General features: G+C 39.6%; 3 protein-coding genes across 4 annotated transcripts; 1 reads left to right on the forward strand and 2 right to left on the reverse strand.

The window, feature by feature from the left end:
• Positions 1-7,844: 7,844 nt before the first annotated feature.
• Positions 7,845-11,629, reverse strand: LOC110002663 (coiled-coil domain-containing protein 122). Its single transcript, XM_065952266.1, has 6 exons — positions 11,602-11,629; positions 11,136-11,251; positions 9,819-10,217; positions 9,547-9,663; positions 9,106-9,179; positions 7,845-8,001 (listed from the first exon to the last, which is right to left on the reverse strand). Exons 1-6 carry the CDS (start codon positions 11,627-11,629, stop codon positions 7,905-7,907), a joined length of 831 nt encoding a protein of 276 aa, XP_065808338.1. The 3' UTR covers positions 7,845-7,904.
• Positions 11,630-12,342: 713 nt separating this feature from the next.
• Positions 12,343-16,147, forward strand: mtrf1 (mitochondrial translational release factor 1). Of its 2 annotated transcripts, XM_020658337.3 has the most exons (10): positions 12,343-12,480; positions 12,562-12,893; positions 13,866-13,963; positions 14,042-14,123; positions 14,198-14,305; positions 14,879-15,051; positions 15,132-15,249; positions 15,344-15,480; positions 15,582-15,680; positions 15,833-16,147. In XM_020658337.3, the coding sequence occupies exons 2-10, from the start codon at positions 12,725-12,727 to the stop codon at positions 15,974-15,976; spliced, it is 1,128 nt and encodes a 375-aa protein (XP_020513993.1). In that variant the 5' UTR covers positions 12,343-12,480; positions 12,562-12,724; the 3' UTR covers positions 15,977-16,147. The 2 variants fall into 2 exon arrangements, with proteins under 2 accessions (XP_020513993.1, XP_020513992.2); XM_020658336.3 differs by having other exon boundaries at positions 12,416-12,893.
• A 347-nt stretch (positions 16,148-16,494) lies between these two features.
• Positions 16,495-19,424, reverse strand: wbp4 (WW domain binding protein 4). The gene is made up of 10 exons (XM_020656912.3): positions 19,289-19,424; positions 19,054-19,126; positions 18,910-18,972; positions 18,557-18,683; positions 18,295-18,477; positions 18,134-18,204; positions 17,974-18,049; positions 17,645-17,868; positions 17,309-17,562; positions 16,495-17,213 (listed from the first exon to the last, which is right to left on the reverse strand). Coding segments are annotated over exons 1-10 (1,275 nt in total). The 5' UTR covers positions 19,291-19,424; the 3' UTR covers positions 16,495-17,011.
• Between the last annotated feature and the right edge of the window lie 553 nt (positions 19,425-19,977).

A 19,977-nucleotide genomic window follows, 5' to 3' on the forward strand; every position in this document is an offset into this window, starting at 1 on the left:
TGAGAGATGGCGAACAAAAGCAGAGGAGGGGTCAGTGTTGGGAACGCAGTCACGACACAGCAGAGTGTGGGCACAACGTGTTAAAAACTGTACATGAGGAACACTGCTTCTTTTCAGGCAGCTTTTTTACCCTCTCATTGTCGCTGTGTGTTATCTGTCACTTTTACAATCCAAAGTGTCAAAGCTAAGGTGACATTAGCTGCTGTTGCGGCTTACAAAGAGTCCTAAATAAGAAGACAAAGACGTGACAGCGAAGCTTGTAATGTGACATGTTTTGAAGGATTGTGACTTGAGGGAGACTTGAGGGGCCAGAAGACCGACATGCTGGAATGAAACAAATCAGCATTTCTGAAAGTGTGACAAAGCCAAAAAAAAAGTGCTTCACTGCTCTGATTCACCGCTCTCCATGCTATCCAAATGTTCTGTGAGGCCTGCGGACACCCAGACCGCTGATGCTCTCTTAAAAAAAAGGAGAAAAAAAAAACGCCCAACAGCAGGAAAAAGGCAAATATTGGCGTCTAAACACCCACGCACACACCTGGTGTACAGTTCTAAGTGGTAAACAAGCAGCCTCTTCACAAGCAGGGGCTGACAGAAAGGCTGCCGGGTTTGTTTGCATGATGTGTTTATCTCAGTCTGAAGCGCTTTTGAAAGTGCCAACGGAGAGGAACAGCCATAAAGAGTGGCCTGGAGTTGTTGTCTGATATTCAACAACATACACTCCTAACGCTTTTTAAAGGGGTCTGTTGGAGATCAGGTCAGGACTCTTAGTGTTCTGTTCACCTGATTTGTCACATCGAAATACTGCAGCTTTATTTTGTAGGAACACTGAACATCGATAAGTACCAGAGAAAAAAAAGGATTCAGTTGTTTGTTCGAACAGAACGACATGTTTTAACCTGTCTGAATTATAAAACCCTTTTTTACATTTTGATTTCACAACAGTCCTTTAACGAAGCTCTGCCTGCACTCTGACTTTGTATGTTTCCATTAAATCCACAAAGGCGACATATCGGTGTCCCAGTGTGACATTTTACATTGTGCTCAATGTAACGGGAACAAAGAGGCCTACACACACACACACACACACACACACACACACGCACACGCACACACACTTTATATCTGTACAACTGTCTTCAGTTAGCAGATGAATTGAATACTTGCAGGTCGTTAAAGCAGGAATCGTTTCAGTCTCTACCCGCCGTCTCATGTAATCATGTAAACATTCTGCTGTTAGATGACACCAAAACATTTGTACACTTTGGGATTTTATGGTTTGTCTGGATGAACCCACTGAGCGGGCGAACAATGAACTCCATAGGAACATCAAACTCAATATAAGGTTTGTTATTTTGTTCCCGCTCATATAGAAACATTTGAGGAACAGAACAGGGCGGGCGAATGGGAGGATGTTCATTTTTCATTGGCATAATGCCGTGTGAACAACAACAACAAAAAACTCTTGCAGAGTGATAAAGCAGCAGCTGTGGTTTCTGTGCGCCTGTGACTGAGGGCATAAATAGGGAACAGTGTGTACGGGACGATGCAGATTTATTCCATCTCTATATGTCGGTGAGAAAATGATTCTGTGGGGAGAGAGGAGTGATTTGGGTTTTTGTAGTTGGGTCCCACCACTGCTTCCTTCTCAGTTTCATTCATAATTTACTACCCCACTGTGCTGTCTGCAATTACGATAAAGAGAGGAAACAAGCCGAGGCAGAGCCCCCCTCCTCCTGCTCGCACGCACACTCCTTCTTATGATGTAATGGACGACCTGGGACTCCCTGCTGCTCCCCCTAGCTGCCCTACTTTCCTGCTGCGGAGGAACTAAATAGGCTCCTTCATCACTTGTGCCGCAGTTTGGCATGTAAAACATCCAGTGTCCTAGACTGCAGTGTTTATTTACAATGCTGTAAATACAAGCTGTCTGACTATTCATGTTACAGGATAGGATCGAAATACACACAACAGTCCTCAAATTCAGGACGGTAACGCGGAGAAAAGGCTTTAAGATCAGGCTGTTTTTTAAAATCTGGATCATCATGTTCTCATCAGATTACAAGGAAGATAAGCTGCATATTGATCCTGTTGTGGAGTATGACGCTGTAATAAAACACACGGCTACACAGCTCGCTTCAGCCCAGACAAAGCTGCTCACTTCAAAGAGAATGTGTGATGCATATTTAATGCACAGATCGAGTCTGAGATCTACGCGAACATCGTTCAACACTTTGTAAGATCTGTGCTGAACACAAACATGCTAATGAAGCTGATACACAAACTCATGGCGTGTCTGGTGCAAACATAACAGATCACTGTGGGATGAAATCAAAAAGCTAGGATGGAAAGTAACTCGGTTTTTTTACTTGACATGAGCAAATGCATTTTTCAGGGAAACATCAGCCTGTCATGTCGGCACTGGCCTCCTTCATCTGCATTTATCTTTTCAACATCGTTACTTTGCAAAGAAAGATTCAAAAGAGGAGCGCGTAGGATTGAATTTCAACGTCCGCTCTACACGGTTTTACAGTTAATTAAGCCACCAAACAATATAAACAACGGCTAACTTACACACAGCCAGACAGCACAACAAAAGGCTTCATGCATCAACAATATTCTTTTTTTTGGGGTGCTGGTGGCCGAGTGGTTGGTGTGCACGGCCCATGTACGGAGGCCCTGGTCCTTCCTGGGCTCAAATCCAACCTGAGGCTCGTTTCTTGGGTGTTGTTCTCCCTGATTTCTGACTCTATCCGCTGTCCTGTCTCTACAATGTGGGTATAAAAAGCCCCAAAATAAACATATGTAAAAACAACATTTTAAAGAGTACATTTCCTCCGTCTCCTTGAGAGAAGTGCTGGAAGATTCAAGATAGCCAAATGCTGAGCAGCCTTTAGAGAAGTGACTCACTGTTGGTTTGTGTGGGTGTGAAGCTGCTGACTGCACGCCTCCAGATGTACATTTGGCAGTTGGGCCTTTTACATCACATTCTGTAAATATATGTGTATATTATTATGAGTTACAGCGTAGTCATGATTCATTTGAGTCTAAATAAATCAGTTTATGTCACAATTCCTGTCCCAGTGTGTGGGCAAGCAGTCACGCTTCTAAAAGCTAACGACACATACAAGCTGCCCACATGTATTATATAATATAAGCTGCTTTATGGACAAAGAGTTACAGAACGTGTCATAATGTAAACTGGACTGTTATCTGTCTGGTGTAAGAAAGTGTGTATGAGTGTGTTTGTTTGCGTTGCTCAGGTACATAGCCGGGTGGGGCTCCGTTACAGGCGTGTTTGTTGGTTAAAGGTTTCCTTTATTACATCTATTTCAGGCCCGGGCTATTTTCTGGAGAGACCTCTCAGCTACGTTATGCTCTGCGTGCCTCGTATCTTCACACTCCCCAACGCGAAGTCACGCTCGCACTGTGGAGCGCCTCATGCCTGTGCACATCCAAACATTCCTCAGATTAATGCCCAACCACGCCCTGAAATAACTCTCAACAACTTCACCTGGTTTCTGTGTATAGTCTGCGCCAGAAGAAGGGCCCAACCTAAAGAGAATAAACAAAAGAACGCCCTCAGGACCCACCCTGCTAAAGCTCTGAGAAGAAAAAGAACCAAAGGAAGGATTTAGTCATCAGTGACTCATCATTATTATTGTATATCTGAGCAGATTAAAGCAGCATGCAGTAACAGGCGGGATGTTTACAGTCAGCAGGTTCTGTCTGTAAACAGGCGTGCGTGTGTTGCTGCTGTTTAGTCTAACGAGAACCAACGGGATCAATTAGAGACCAGCAGAGTCACTGTGCTCTCCCTTGTGTTGGGATTTCCCATCCTCACTTCGTTTTAATTTGGTTATCCAAGCGCAAACTAAACACTTTTTACTCCTTGAAGTGACTGACACGGACCTGTCTCATAAATCAGGATTACTGCTTTCAGAGACGGGACGCGGTCTGGGAGACGGTAATGACCGATGGTACAAACAAGAGAAGCAAAATGAACTCCTTCAGGTCTCTGGAGCTCAATCCACACTCAAGGTGACCGAGCTGTTGCCCGAGGGGGGTCTACCCAGCGTTAAGCTTCTTAAGGCCACAGCAAAACAATTACCTGCCGGTTTCTTCAAGCAATCCTCAGATTGTTTTTTAACCCCTGAAACTGAGAATAACAAATCATGTGTTCTGAAATTCTTCTCATATATTTCAACTGTTTCGCTCTCAGGATAATCATGCCACCTTTTCTTGGGTGTGATTCAACATCTGATGTCACAAAGGAAAACTCAACAGCTCAGCTGATTGTTTTCACACACAGCCGGTTGAGGTGAAGTTCCCACTCACTCCTCCTCCTCACCAGCTGCTGGGTGGGAGTGAAGGAGGGGAAACGGTTCTACAGTTTAGATCCACAATTTGATGTAATATTTTACTTTTGTTCAGAATAAAATACAAATATTTACAGGGTCAGATATGTAAAAAATACACCTGACTTAAAAGAGTTAAACATGAAGTATGATGAGTTGTGTATATTTAGGGGTGTGGCCGAGTTGACTGACTGACAGGTGAGTGGGTTGTAGCTTCTTCTTCCAGGAGGCTTGAACGCCTCATTAACTCAAACTCTTTGTATGTTTCTAGAGTAATCGAAAGTTAGGGCGATCTAGCATTTTCAATATGCCTCAAAATGGTTCTTCAGAAAGCAATGGGTGACATCACTGAGACTATTTCTGTTTCATACAGTCTACAGACGGGGCAAGGACTCTAAACTGTCCTAAGAAGACATTTGTTATCCAGGCTAAATTAACTTTGATGTCTTTGATGATTAAAATGAGACGATTGTTCACCACCAGCGTTTTTCTCTGGAAGCTTCAGTTTAAAATGACCTGCTTCTTAGGAACTGTCCTCAGAGGAACTTTTCTGGGAAACACGTTGCGAGCGAGCAGCAACACAGCTTGTTATTGTAAAAGTTAAGAGGCTGTCAGTGTCAAGCGGCAGACGCAGATACACCATTTTCTTGGAATGTGGCCAGACCGTTACGGATGAAATGGATCTGACTTGTTCTAAAATCACACAAAAAGATGGAGATAACATCCCTGAAAGCACGTGCTTAATCGTACACATGCTAAATCACATAAACAAGGGTAATGCACAAACACCCACAATGCATCAGCTCTTTTCTACACCGTTACTGCTATGTTGGCCTCTCTGCCAATATCTGCAATAAAATACTCAACCTACTACATTAGTAAGAGATCAGGAATGTACAAGACTCAAGCCAGGAACACAAATATTTCTCTTGCAGGCAGGTCAACTAGTTCTGCCTCCAGACAACAAACACAGGCAGCGAGCCAGGAGGAGCAGCGAGCCAGGAGGAGCATCCAACCGTAAACTTAACCTGCACGAGTTGTAGCTCAACGTTTATTGCAGCAAAGAGCAGCAACGACCAGAATATGAAATTACAGGTTGTCATGTTCCACTCTGCGTCTGTGACAAACTGTGTGTATACCTTCAGGGTAAAGATTTATAGCTTGACATTAACGGTTGAGTCTTTCTGCAACCATCCAAACAGATATTGTCACAAATTCCTTGCACACCTGCACTACCTGCTCTCTGTACCTGAGGTTGTTGCAGCAGCACAGCTGATAAGCAGTGCAATGCATTTACTCCAAATGAAAATCTGCACAGAGAAATAACAAGCTCAGCTTTTCTGCAGAGCTGCCAGAGGAAGTTAGGGCTTACTGAGCGTTTGTGTTGGTGCATTCATTTATCAGAAAGCAAAATGAGGAGAACACAAGGTCAAAGAGGTGTTTCGTGTATGAGAGAGGGAGGACAGCTAAGTTGTTTTTTTTTTTGCTCTGGCATCAGTACAAAACCTCAAGAGTTACCAAAAGCTAGAAGAAAATGTATTTACAGATGAAATACCGGACTAAAAATTGATTGTTTCAGAAAAAAAAAACCTAAATCATGACATGCTTTTTGGTTAATTTTGTATAAACTCGCTCTCTGTGTTCTTTATTTCTGCAGCCAAGTATATTTTGATGAGATGGTTGATGCCAAAGTGGAGAAGACAAACGTGTCACAGCCAAATAAATAAAACAAGCGAGTGGTGGACGGCTGGTGTTGAATTCATTCTCTAGTCAGCTCGGCTTAATTAGCTCGGACTGGGAGAATATGAGAGGCAAGAGATTCTCACTGAGTGGAAATCCCTCAAAAATATCAGCTGACTTGGCAGAAAAGTATGAGGAAATACAACTCAAGGGAAAAATGCATCCCAGAACTTTTCTATGTTTATCTTGACGTTTAGAAGAACATATTTGGGGCAGTTTGCTGCACACTTGATTTTGTGTTACTCTCCATTTGTGTGTGTGTGATTTGACAGTTTGGGAGCTGAGCAGCGTCAACAGTGCAGAGCAGAGGGCAGTCAGGCTGACAGCATGCTAATGAGGTCAGCAAAACAGAGCAGTGCTGCAGCACGGCCGGCTGAAACGGGCTCCCCTGACGCACCTATAAGGAAATGACCCACTAAACTACAATATGCGGTTGAGAGGGAAACAAAAACAGTCTGAGCTCTAGAGAAACACATCACATGTCCTATAGCTCTCACACGCTCATACAGACGCTCAGGTGGTAAATCAAGAGTCATACGTACTACTCCTTTAACTTTTTCAAGATGATGGGAAAAAAACTCAGTGTGATGTAATTCTCAATTCTACATGGAAATAACAACATCACACCAAAGGGAAGATCGTGTATTGTTCAATATTGTAACTTTTTTGTAGAGTAAATGAGAAAATCTGAACAAGAAATGGGTGTGATTACAGAATCCCTAAAAGGACATACATCCATCAATTTTTCTGCAATTACGTGTCATTTTCTCGAACTATTTTTGTGGTTATCTCGAGTTAACGAGAAAACAACTGAAAATTAACTTGTTATGACAGGAACAGGAGTGTTATTATCCTGAGTCATGGAGAGAAATAATGAGGGTTCTTGAGAAAACAAACAAAATGTACTCGTTATGTGTAAATGTGAAGTCATAAATGTCTGAATGCACGTCCAATAAGCGCTTCAGTTTGTGGACGTTCATGTCTTACATTTTCTGTAGAGCCAAAACAAATCAAACCATTGAAACGTAAATTTCTGCTTACATTTGTGATCATGGCGTTTCCGGGGCTTGAACAATTTGATGTCTTTTCGTTGTTATTATATAAACAGCACAATATTGCATGCACTTGATATTACCACATACAGTTGCTTGAGTACATTCGAGTTTATGAAAAGGCAGTTTTTGCTGTTTAATTAGTTTTGAGCTATGGCTGAAGTAGCACAGTCACGCCCTTGTTAACCGGCAGTGGGACTGTCACCTCGCAGGCCATCATGCGACCTAGTGAAGCGGCAGCTGGAACAGCGTGTACCAAAACAACAACATCGCTGCGACAGTTAGAGCAGACACTTGGCTTTTGTTGAGCGCGGGGTCACTGTTTTGGACACTGACCGGACAAACTGTTTCAGTGTCAACACCCGACCTAAAATCCCATCCCACGCCCTGATGACTTTGATGAAACCCTCCTGCATGGCCTCCTCTTATTACAGGAAATAATCAAATAATGTGTTAGCAGTGACTTATGGAACCACTTCTACTGTTTTATTTTTACAAAACGTGTTAATTTAATGATGAACTCTCAACCACAACTCTTGTATTGATATCAAACGACTTCACTGTCTAGGTGAGGGATTTGTGAGAAAGTTAAGCAGATACAGTTGGACATTCTTTGGACACTGCTGCCCCCTGTTGATCACTTGTAGGTACTGCAACGACTCTTCCTTAAACTTTTTACAGACCCATTCCAACATTTGGTCTTGATATAGATTACAGCTCATAAAACACATTTACCTTAACATGACTCTACAGTTTAATGATCAGCGGCCGCTGAGTCCTGCGATGACCCCAGCTGCCTCTTGAGCTCTTCCAGCTGTCTCTCCAAGTGGTAGATATCGTCTGACAGTTGTCTGACAAAAGCATTAGGTAGAGTTAAATGTGAATATTATGGCACTGATAGCCTCCTGTTACGTTACAACAAACAGAGGCCGCTTTAAAAAGTAATAGACATGATTAACACTGCAGTCAGTCGTGGTGCCTTATTGGTGTCCTAGTAAAAAACCTGCTTGTACATTTACTGCAGTTACTTTGTCATGATACAAGTAAAAGTCAATCAATATTAATACACCAGTTCTGATAGCACAGCGTATCCCCCCAATTAAAAAATAAAAACCTTATGTTGTCTTACCCTGCTATTGAATGCCTAAGGGAATTATTTAAGGAACTATCTTGAAGTTTTGTTTTGTGTTGTTTATTTATATATATTTTTTTCTAATGGTTTTTACTTCATTTACTGTCTTCTTGCTCCTTGTCCTAGTATGCATGAGTGTGAATGAGACTCCTGGGTAGGCTACGGTGGAAACAGGCTACCTCTGGAGTGGGAGTAGGATTCCTGACTCGTGGATGGGCACGGGGTTAACTGGGATGGGCGGGAGAAGGCAGGAATGGGGTTTATAAAAGATGAACACAGTCAACTCTTATGCCAACTGTATGTTTTCTTATCATCTGTGCAAACTAATAACAAGATTTTTGAAAAATAGAAGATAGGCACCCTGTACTGTATAATATCTTGTTTTAATTAACAAAAATTGCGGTCTAAATTGCACAAATTCATTGGCAACATTTCGGTACTGAAAGTCAACAATTTACTTGTGCAATTTCGACAGCGTCTCAGCGTCTCCTTCCCTGATACTCCTCTGCTCTCTGTCTGTTTGTAAGAAACATGAATGTAACTTGTGTATCTTTATGATTTATCAGCAACAGGACCTGTGAATTTGAAAGGACCACTGTTGCTTGCTCTCTTTCACTCACAGCAGCTTTGGGTTAAAGTATGTCTGACAGGTTTTCAGTACTTTTCGGTAAAATTAATGAAAATTACAGAGATAGTATTGTTTTAAAACAAGTGTTATCAAAAGTGACAACCTAACACTGTAATAAAAGCAACAGATTTTGTCTTAATTATATTTTTTAGATGATGTAATGTTCAGTTTTATATTTGCATTATTTTTTTGTACCTCTGAACTGCTTGGGCTCTGCTCATCTGGCAGTGGAGACGCCTGACTATGGCTTCATATCGCCTGTTCTGGATCTGACCGAGTGGAAAAAACACATAAATTAGAATTCTATGGGGACTGAACAGGAACTCAAAAAACATTTACAGGCTTATGTTTTAATTTGTTAGGTACAAATGAATGTTTTAAAATTAGTGTAGTATTTATATAAACCATAAAACAAAGTTGAAAGGAATTTCTTTATTGTGACAACTGAGTTACTCTAGTAAAATGTGTTTGTTCTCTCCTGTTAGTTGGACATTTCCCAATATGTCAGGATATGTTATACACTAAACGGGTAGTTATCTGATCAAGGAAAATAATATTAAAGTCAATGGATGAATGACAAACAACTGTTAGTCTGGCTTAATGATTCAATAAGTTTAAAACTTCTATTTGGCGTACCTCTATGTCTTTCTTTATCTGCGTATGGAGCTCGAACTCTTGATGCAATTTCTCCCTCTTCTCCTCTAAACTCTTCCTCCTCTCAGAAATCTCCTCATTCAGGGCATCAATCGCTCGCTGTAGAAAAGTAAACGTGAAAAGTTAAATCATTGCAGAAACTGCCGATCTCTGTGGAAACTAACAAATAAAGAAGTGAAAGATATATTAGCAGAGTAAAGGAGAGATTTGTCTAACACAATATTGACCAAATTACACCAAATATGCTTCTCTACCTTCTCCATCTGCACTGTGTTCCCATCCGGATTCTCCAAATCTTCCTTCAGCTCCTCTTTCTTCTGTGTCAGCATCCTGACCAGCTCGCTCTTCTCCTCCAGCTCTCTTTGGGCCTCTGTCTGACTTGTAGCATGCAGAACAGCCGCCCTGTGACCCTCCATCTTTTTTCTGTAAGTGCTGGACATTTCCAGTGCAATGTGAGCATTCTCCTCCTCCTCTATTACGCCCGTCTGGAGTTTGCTGTTTTCTTTGCTGAAGGATACACAGCGATCATGCAGGACTTTAATCTCCTGCTCCAGGTGCTCTATCTCGCCCTCCAGCAGGAGAGTATCCCTCACTTTGGCTCTCAGATCCTGCTGCACTAGCTCTTCTTCCATCTCAACATCTTTAAGGGTTGACTGGAAAAGAAGGAATATTTTTTGTATTTGTGTCTAGTCTCCAGTTATACACTTCTGAGATGCAAAGGCAAATAAATAAGCAGGTAGATACCAATAAATACACAAGTAAATAAGTGTATAAGTGAAAATATATATCATGTTGAAGATATTCTTTATATTATCTGTAATCTAGTACAGCATGCTCACTGCACCTTAATCTGTATATTATAATCTGAAGAATATACTTATATTTATAGCATTTATTTATATTTATAGCATCCCATTAATCCAGCCATATATACCCAATCATTCACTTTTTTGTCTACATCTGTAAATTCTGTAGTTACTTGTACATAGCACAGACTCTTGCACTTTCTGCTTATTTGCACTTCTGGTGAGATGCCAAACCTCATTTCGTTACTCTAAACTTGTATATGTGTAATGACAATAAAGTTGAACCTCATCTCATATATCAACATTATATGTTTAGGCCATTTTATGTAACTTAAGGGCATCTATTCCACTGTTATCAACTTAATTCTACCTCTGCTTTAAGGTGGTATGAACAAAACGTCTTTATAAACTGAACATACAAATTGTATAAAACTAGAATAGAACAGAAACATGTAGAAGTGTAACAGAGTTAATGATTCCACTTGGCATAGAATGTCTTTATTTGACTATTTCTATTGTTTAAATACTGTTTATAATTAATTCTAATGAGTATCCACTGGGACTCTGTGTAACATGAGCGCCCTCTGCTGGTGCCCCTGCACACTGGCAAAGATACACGGGCTGCACCGCTCAAGTCTGCAGGGGCACCAGCAGAGGGCGCTCATGTTACACAGAGTCCCAGTGGATACTCATTAGAATTAATTATAAACAGTATTTAAACAATAGAAATAAAACAGAAGGTGTGATTGTGAGTTAGAGGTGAACCTGCAAAGAGCTGAGTGTCTTCTGTTTCTCCTTCAGGGCTGCAGTCTGTGCACAGCCATGTACACTAACATCCTCTACAGCTCTGGTTAATGAAAACTCTGGTTTCTCTACTGTTTCTGAGGGACAGTTCATAAAACAGTATCATAAGACATGTTAAGCCAATTAACACAACAATTAACAAACAATTAACAAACTTAAGTAGCCAACTGCCAGCATTTAAATTCAAATTCTGTTTATTTGGCTTACATAGTTAATTGATTATAGTTAACTGTTATACTAGCACAAAATTGCAAACACTGTTTAGTGCTTTAGACACACAGATAGGGGATTAACACCAATTAGCAAAAGAGCTAACTGACTGACGTTTTTTTTTATACAATTTAATTTATTCTGTTGGCTAAAACATTTTTCTGTACTAATGAATTTGTAAATAATCGTGTTTTAAAATAAAATATTTTCAACCTACCATCTTCATGAGCACTAAAGTTTGACATTTTAATAATAATTTAACTACTTTTTGTTGACCTGTCAATAATCCTTAACGATATAACGTCAACGTCCTGGATTCAAACGAGTTTACGTCATTACGTAATTACGTCGAAAGCTAGCTAGCGTTACTACATTTACGTATTGTATCAGTATTTTGTAAAGTAAGAACTGATTTATTTGAAAGGATATAAGTGTATATTTTCAGTATAAATATATATATATATATATATTATATTTAGCTATATAGACATGGATAAGACATAGAAACATATTTATTTATTTATTCATTCATTCATTTATTTAATTAAATAACATTTATTTAATTTTCTTCCTTCTCTTTCGTTTTAAATTATTTTATTGTATATAAATATATATATTTTTTTTTTCTTTATTGACAAATTTAACATGTACAAAAACTACATTTACTTATTATATCAGTATTTTTTTAAAGTAAGAACTGATTTATTTGAAAGGATATAAAATGTATATGTTCAGTATAAATATATATTATATTTAGATATATAGACATGGATAAGACATAGAAACATGTGTATTTAATTATTCATTTATTATTTATTTATTTATTTAATTTATTCATGTATGTCTGTATTTATTTAATTAAATAACATTTATTAAATTTTCTTCCTTCTCTTTCGTTTAAAATTATTTTATTGTATATAAATATGAATCCAGTCTGAATTGTAAACCTGCATCCCTTCTGAAAACTCCGGTACAATAGGTGGCGGTATGCACCTTTCTGCATTGCAATTTGGCAAAAACACACACACACACACAAAAAGAAGAAGAAGAGGAAGACAGACCAGACAGACTCATAAACACCTGAACATAACGTGTGGTAATCATTCTCGTTTAAATTGCTCTCTTAATGAAGTCAAATGCTCTTGAATCGCTGGTTTAGACTATGCTCTTCGTGCAGCCGTGTACTTCACACCAACAGAGGAAGAGGAGGTCCATGGAGGACACGAACAGGACTCACAAGTGTGCAACACTGGGGTACAGTGGCACAAAAACGCCTCTGTCACAGGGATGTGGGGGACTTGTACAAGACTGAGAGTGTTCAGAGGTATCTCCAGCAGCTCATGGAGGAGTACAGAGATGTCTGCAGGAAGCTTCAACACACACACCTCAGTGAAGCAGACAGAAAAGTGCTCATGAAGAAACACACAGAGCTGCTGCCTGTTGCAAGTGTGTTTGAGAGCATTGGAGAAGCCCTGAAAGACCTGCAGGAAGTCCTTTCACTTCTACATAGTGAGTCGTTTCTTTGTGTATCTATGTATGACAGACACAATGGAGAGATTAAGAAGGTATAACTTGTATTTGGGAGCTGCATGTCACAGCTTATGTAAAGCCATATTTAGTACTTAGCACCTTTAATTTAGTGTTTGCACTGCCTGTTATTTAATGTCTGTTTTATGATCATTTTGCACGATCTGCTTTTTAAACTGTAAATATATAAACAACACAACTTCAGAAGGTCAACACTTTTTTTAAATTTATTTCTATTTAATTTAATTTAATTTAATTTAATTTAATTTTAATTTAATTTAATTTAATTTAATTTAATTTTTATTTAATTTAATTTAATTTAATTTAATTTAATTTAATTTAATTTAATTTATTTTTTTATTTATTCTATTCTTATTTTTTATATTCAGGTCTAATTACAGATTTTTTTCCTCACCTGTTTTTAGGTTCTTGTTTTAATGTCACATATATTTTTATCCCTGCACAGGTTATATACATTTCTTGTATAAGTCTATTTTTAATTGCACAGTTTAAGTTTGATTCATCGAGAGGTATTCTTTAAATCTTTTATTCAGGTTAATATATATGTATGGGGGGGGGGGGGGGGGGGCGGGGGGGGGCGTCGGTTTCATGTCATGTACGTCTTTGTAACCTGCTACTGGATGCTTTGAATTTCCCTCAGGATCAATAAAGTATCTATCTATCTATCTACTTAAGAGATTTCAAATAGTGTTGCGGGGTTGTCTGTGAGTCATTGTTAAGCCTCTGTATGTCTTTAAATTAAGCATTTCTGTATTATTAACGCCTACATGTTTTAAACTTTCTCTGGTTTGACCTCTAATTAAAAAAAGGTGAGTAGTACAACATGATATTGTCCATGTATTGCCACCAGAAACAAATATGTAGTTATTCTTTAACTGAAGGTTATGTTTGTGTATTTTGCTGACACGTGTCATGCTCTCCCCTCGACTGCAGGTTCAGCTGGCACCAAAGAAGAAGACCAACAACTCACCCATCTGTTAAAAGAGGAGGAAGCTCTTATGTCTCGCAACATTTTAACCTTAAGAAAAGACGTAATAACCTCGCAAGTTTAAATACAAATATTTAGAAATGTGGAATTGTATGTAACAGTGTGTCTTCTCTCCGTCCAGTTGATCAAAACTCTCGTGCCCTCCGACCCTCTTGACTCCAGTGACGTCGTGCTGGAGGTCGTATCAGGACGAACAACAGGAGGTACAAAATCAGCTCGGCAGATTTACTCGACCCGCACTATAGACTTGACTTTTATAATCTTTTGAATGTTTCAGGTGACATCTGTCAGCAGTTCACCAGTGAAATGTTTGACATGTACGAGGGCTTTGCCTCTTACAAGAACTGGCACTTTGACCTTTTAAACTACACGTCTGCTGAGTATGGTTAGTCATTTTCTGTATTTTCATCCTCTGAGTTTATGTGAAAATTGGTCACTCAAAAACTTTTGAACAAGACTTATATTGTGAGTTAGCTGATAATGTGTGTGTAAGTTTCCAGTGTTGAAAATATTTTTCAAACATGGTTGTTTCTAGCTTCCATTTTTATTTACTTCCATTTTTATTTATTGCCACTGAAAACAGAGCTGTGGATAATGGATGACGTGTGTGTGCATATGACCAGGGAATAGTTTGACTAATCAAAGAGGGATGTAGCTAATAACACCATAAGTTTCTGTGTTGCATTGTAATAAAATAAGAACAGAGCAATTGTTAGTGTTATTAGTTCCAACTGTCATAAAACCTGTTTTAAATGCATCGTGTCAAATCAAATCACCAGGAAAAGGCACTTAATACAAGTGAAAACCAGACAAGAAGCATTGGTGTCTGATCCCACATATAGATCACATATATTGTAGTGTAAACACTGATCCATCCTGATGGCATTGTAAAGATTTTGGAAGCTGTTTCCACTTCTCAAACTACAACTGCATGTATTTGACTGTGCCTCTGTCTCAGGCGGTTTGCACCATGCAGCAGTAAGAATAGCCGGGGAGAATGTGTACAGACATCTGAAGCATGAAGGAGGAACACACAGGGTGCAGAGGATCCCTGAGGTGGGCCTGTCCTCCAGGATGCAGCGTATTCACACAGGAACCATGACTGTTATAATCCTGCCTCAGCCCGTGGAGGTAAAATCTGCAACTTATTTTGTGTTTTATAAGCATGATTAAAAGTCTTCATTTCTGGTCTGGCTGGTTTTTGTTCACAGTTTGACATCCAAATTGACCCAAAGGATCTTCGCATCGACACGTTCAGATCTCGAGGGGCCGGAGGTCAAAGTGTCAACACAACAGACAGTGCAGTGCGCATCGTTCATCTTCCCACTGGTAAAACTGAACAGCTCCAAGCGGCATTGCCCCAGAATCAGTTCTGTTTCTATTCATCCAAACATCAGTTGTTGTGTCTCTCTCCATTGAAAAGGTGTAACAGCCGAATGCCAGCAGACTCGCTCTCAGCTGCAGAACAGAGACACGGCCATGCGTGTGCTGAAGGCTCGGCTCTACCAGAGCATGATGGGTAAAGAGACGGAGCAGAGGCATACAGCAAGAAAGCAGCAGGCTAGTGAACTTCCTTCTTCAAAGGGAAACATTTGTGATAATCACATTTTAACGTTTAATTCAATCTTATCGATTTACTCCTTTTTGTTTTCTGACTCCAGGTGGGCACTCGTTCTCAGTCGGAGAGGATTCGCACCTACAACTTCAGCCAGGATCGTGTCACAGACCACAGGACTGGATATGTCACTCGAGATATCAAGGTAGAATCTGCATGCATCATAAACACGTTAGATTTATGTTTAAAGTAGCAAACATCTCTTTTACAGGGAAAAAAAGACAATAAATTGCATTTTTAGTCAGGTTCTTTTATTCCACACTTTTCTTAATTCAATGTGTTTTGGTCCATGTTCAGGAGTTCATGAGAGGAGGCGAGGCTCTCCATGATCTGATCTCTGACGTCCGTGAACACGCAGAGAGGGAGGCGCTTATAGAGATGGTGGAGAGCTGCAGCAGCAGCAATCTAAACTCACAAAGGCCTGGAAACCCCTCAGAGTAACATGCAGGCAGTTGACTATCAAATGCACAGAAAAAAGCAATTATTCATTTTTGGGCTGTTCTATTTATTTTGACAGTAGTGCTATTTATGCTTTAAGCTATTTAAGACCAACTGCAGCTCAATCAGATGTCATTTGAGATGTTTATTTTTGGTAATAAAATGTTAAACTCATGCAGTTTGTTTTTGTTTTGTTAGAAATTTAAATCATGAGGATGAGTCACTGTTAAAGGATGCAATTGCAGTTTTTAATCTGTGATGTGTTGACGGTAAACACACTCTGGAGCTGTTTTTTAATAGTTACCTACCATTATGCTGGTTTTCTGCCAATTAGGGTGTGAACCCACCTATCAGCTTCATCCACACACTCACCAAAAACATGTCACACCCTGCATGAGTGTGTTTGTGCCAGCTGATTGACAGCCTTCACTTCTTTCGCTTTAGAGTACGTCTAAAATCAATCCTGATAATTTGTGTATTATCTGTGGTTGAATAGAAATAACCTCACTGACAAAGTTAAATATTTTAGAACCTGGACATCACGTTACCAATCTTTATTATCTTCTATCCAAACTGCTTGATGAAAGTAAGACATTAGAACTGATAGATATTGTAATTATGCTCACACAAAGATTCCCCACCGCATTTTCACAACTTCCAATGGTAAAAAAATACAGTTATGAAAAATAAAAAATATATTTTTTTAAATCTAACCTCGACATACTATGGGGGCAGAAATTCATGAAATGATCAAACAATTTTGTACACATGAAATAAGAATGTAAAACGGGTTGCACACCTTCCCCATGACAAAGAAAAAGAAATGGATTGTGGGGAGTGGTGGACATTTTTTAGGATAAGAAATTCCTCCTTTGATAAGTTTCTCGGGCCAATATGTCAGAAACTGTTTACACGACTGAATGATATTTGTGCTTCTTGAGTAAAAATACAAATGTTGCATTAAGATGTCCCAAGAGTTCCTGAAACAGTCACATTTGTTTGAGTCTTGTTCTGGTTGGAGGTTGACATGTGTCCCAGTCAGTCGTCATTGTCTCTCTGTCGGATGCTCCTGGATTTGCCGTTTTGTGTCTTGTTTTTCCTGAAGGAAGTCGATCCTCCCTCCTCTCCCAGGGAGGTGATAATGCGTTCCTTGAATTTGGGTTTTGGCTCTGGGGGCAGCACGGAAGGAGCGCTGACTGTGCCTCCCTCCCATTGGGGCAGCTGCAGGTCCACATTGGCACTTAAGAGGAAAGAGGAGGAAAAGTTAAAGCTTTTTTTTTTTTTTTTACAGTCTTTGTTGCAAATGAATCAGTAGATCAACCTTAAATTACTTACTATGGATCCTTCTCTTCCTGGATCTGTTCCCAGACCCCGTATGGAGTGGCGGCTTTCGGCCTTTTAGCCGGTGTCACCCTTAGTGTCACCTTTTGTGCCACCTCTTCCTCTTTCTTCCCCTCAGGTTCAGCAGTTGTGCTCGAGACCTCTTCCTCTTTCTTAGTCTCCTCAGCATCCTTTTTAGCAGCATCGTCATCACTTACTTTTTCCTCCTCGCCCTCCTTTTCTGAGGACTCGGCTTCTGCTTGCCTTTTCTGGAAACAAAAGCAAAATGAAACCAATAATGTGTCAAAGAATGATCCTTCACTCCCTCATTCCTTGGACAACTCCTCTTACCCTGAAGCTGATCTTTGGGACACTCTGCTGCTGGCCGGTCTGTTCCGGGACCTCAGGCTCCTGTGCTGTTGAGGTCCCGTTGGAGCTCTCCTTCTCCTCCTCTTCCCCTGACGGAGGCTCTGGCTGAGGAGTTGAAGGCTCCTTCTGTCTCTCTCCCTCCCAGTTAGACTCGGTTCCAGGCGGCACAATGGAAGGAAAGTCTCCTGGTTTCTCCCAGCTGGACTCTGTGTGGTGAGGAAGATAAGAGCACATGATCATCAGACAGTTTATTCAAGAGAGGGGAAAAAGAAATGTAGTCGTTATTAAAATAAGAAAAACAAATATTTGACCTCCTGTTTCTGTGTTGTAGTAATATGTGTAACCTTCAGGACTGAAAGCTTCCATCCAAGTACCAGCTGAAGAGCTCTAAAGAAAGAGCAGACAATTGTTACCAGGCGTCACATTTAGTTTGAAATAACTAGAAAGCTCTGAATTTAATTAATGATTAACCTTCATCTGTGCAGGCTGTGCAGAGGTGGAACAATGTCCCTGGAAACCCTCTGGTGTTTCCCACCGAGATTCTGAAATGTAAACACATAGACAAGATCAGCTTTCAGAGGAAGAGTCTGTTGGACAAACACAAAGTAGAGGAAAGTGTTGGTGAGTCCCACCTCCAGTTACTGAGTTGTAATAGTACGTGTGTCCATCATCTGACTGCCCTTCCACCCAGACTGGCTCTTGGTTCCGTTCTCTGAACATCTTGCTCGCTTTCTCTTTTTTCTGTTGTTTTTTAGGTTTCGCTTGAGGCGGCGGCTTTCTTGGGACTGTTGTCGTCGGAGCTGGAGGACTTACTCCTATCACAAAAACGCATCACGTCAAGCCTCAGCGTCGCGCGCAGAAAAAAAAAACGTGTTCATGAATGTGAGAAGTTACCTGCCGCCTCCATTTCCATCCTCTTCAGATCTTCCTGGTACGCCTTCATTGCAGCTTCCTCCATTGCTGCAAACTGTTTGGAATTTTTTTCGTCCTGCTTGGCCTTGTCGAGGCTCTTCTTTTTAATCTGCAGAGAGAACGACAGGATGATTGGCAGCATGTGGCAGCCAATAAGAGGGCAGCTTTAGGGATGAGTGTTGTGTTAGAACCTTATCTCTCCTGCCAGTCCTGAGATGAGTGCCAAAGAATATCAAGTTTTTGTGAGTAATTAGTTCTCTTACCCGTGTGTGTCATGTGCTCTTTAATGACTGTGTGTGTGTGTGTGTGTGTGTGATTGCAATAATTGCTTATACCTCAGAGATTTTTGCAGCCACATTTTCTTTGTGGTTTTTCCCTCTTTCATGGAACTCAACACTCTGCAAAACAAAAACAGAGACACATGAAGAAACTTCTGATGAGTGAGTTAAACAGTAAAGTGTATCCTGTGCAGGACTTACAGGCTTATTATCCGCAATCCAGCACTTGCAGTACTGACAGAATTTCCTTGGTTGTGACTTCCAGTAGTCAGCCCTGCAAAGAAGAAGAAACTCAAATGACCTCACTGTTTCAGAGCATGTTTAGCCTGCGAAGCTAACGCAACAACAGAGCAGAAATCCTGCTTATTGTGGGAAAAAACAACGTGTTGTACATCAGAACGAACACAATAGGCCACTGAGTGTTTGCAGTACTTACATTTTTATTAGTTTCGGTGGTTAAAATGCGAAGAAGAACTCAAAACGGACCAAAATGAAGTAGAGCCGCTTTGCACATTTCAAGAGTGACAACACTGTCTCTTTGTGATGATGTCATCGCGAGTCGACGTTTTCTGACTGTCGGGGTTGAAAACATTAAAATAAGATTACAAATAAAATAAAAAAAGATCATGTACAAATGTGTAAAAGAAAATGTAACCTTTTTCTAAAAGAAAAGAAAATCCACTTCTATCCCACATGTTTGGTCTCTGTGTATTGTAAAAGAAGCCATGTTTATAATTCTACAGAATACACTTTTGTCAATAGCTGATATATTTTATATTTTTTAAATCTATTTTTTAGTATCTATTTTATATTTTTTAAATCTATTTTTTAGTATCTATTTTTTTTAAATCTATTTTTTAGTATCTATTTTTTTAATCTATTTTTTAGTATCTATTTTTTAGTATCTATATTTTAAATCTATTTTTTTAAATCAATTTTTTAGTATCTATTTTTTATTTTCTAAATCTATTTTTTAGTATCAATTTTTTATTTTTTAAATCTATTTTTTAATATCTATTTTTTATTATCTATTTTTTAGTATCGATTTTTTATTTTTTAAATCTATTTTTTAATATCTATTTTTTGGTATCTATTTTTTAGCATCGATTTTTTATTTTTTAAATC

This window comes from Labrus bergylta, chromosome 24, assembly GCF_963930695.1.
Source record: "Labrus bergylta chromosome 24, fLabBer1.1, whole genome shotgun sequence".
Lineage (NCBI taxonomy): Eukaryota > Metazoa > Chordata > Actinopteri > Labriformes > Labridae > Labrus > Labrus bergylta.

What these genes read in the sequence shown, in the direction of transcription:
- wbp4 (XM_020656912.3), bottom strand. An exon ending in GATGGAAATGGAGGCGGCAG is followed by an intron (nt 18,478 to 18,556) that starts GTAACTTCTCAC and finishes TTTTTGTGATAG; the next exon opens with GAGTAAGTCCTCCAGCTCCG. An exon ending in CTACAACACAGAAACAGGAG is followed by an intron (nt 17,869 to 17,973) that starts GTCAAATATTTG and finishes CTCACCACACAG; the next exon opens with AGTCCAGCTGGGAGAAACCA.
- LOC110002663 (XM_065952266.1), bottom strand. Translation starts at nt 11,629, where the DNA reads ATGTCAAACTTTAGTGCTCATGAAGATG. An exon ending in ACACAGTGCAGATGGAGAAG is followed by an intron (nt 9,664 to 9,818) that starts GTAGAGAAGCAT and finishes ACTTTTCTACAG; the next exon opens with CGAGCGATTGATGCCCTGAA. An exon ending in AGATAAAGAAAGACATAGAG is followed by an intron (nt 9,180 to 9,546) that starts GTACGCCAAATA and finishes CCACTCGGTCAG; the next exon opens with ATCCAGAACAGGCGATATGA.
- mtrf1 (XM_020658336.3), top strand. Translation starts at nt 12,521, where the DNA reads ATGCTCTTGAATCGCTGGTTTAGACTATGCTCTTCGTGCAGCCGTGTA. An exon ending in AGTCCTTTCACTTCTACATA is followed by an intron (nt 12,894 to 13,865) that starts GTGAGTCGTTTC and finishes CCTCGACTGCAG; the next exon opens with GTTCAGCTGGCACCAAAGAA. An exon ending in CTACACGTCTGCTGAGTATG is followed by an intron (nt 14,306 to 14,878) that starts GTTAGTCATTTT and finishes CCTCTGTCTCAG; the next exon opens with GCGGTTTGCACCATGCAGCA.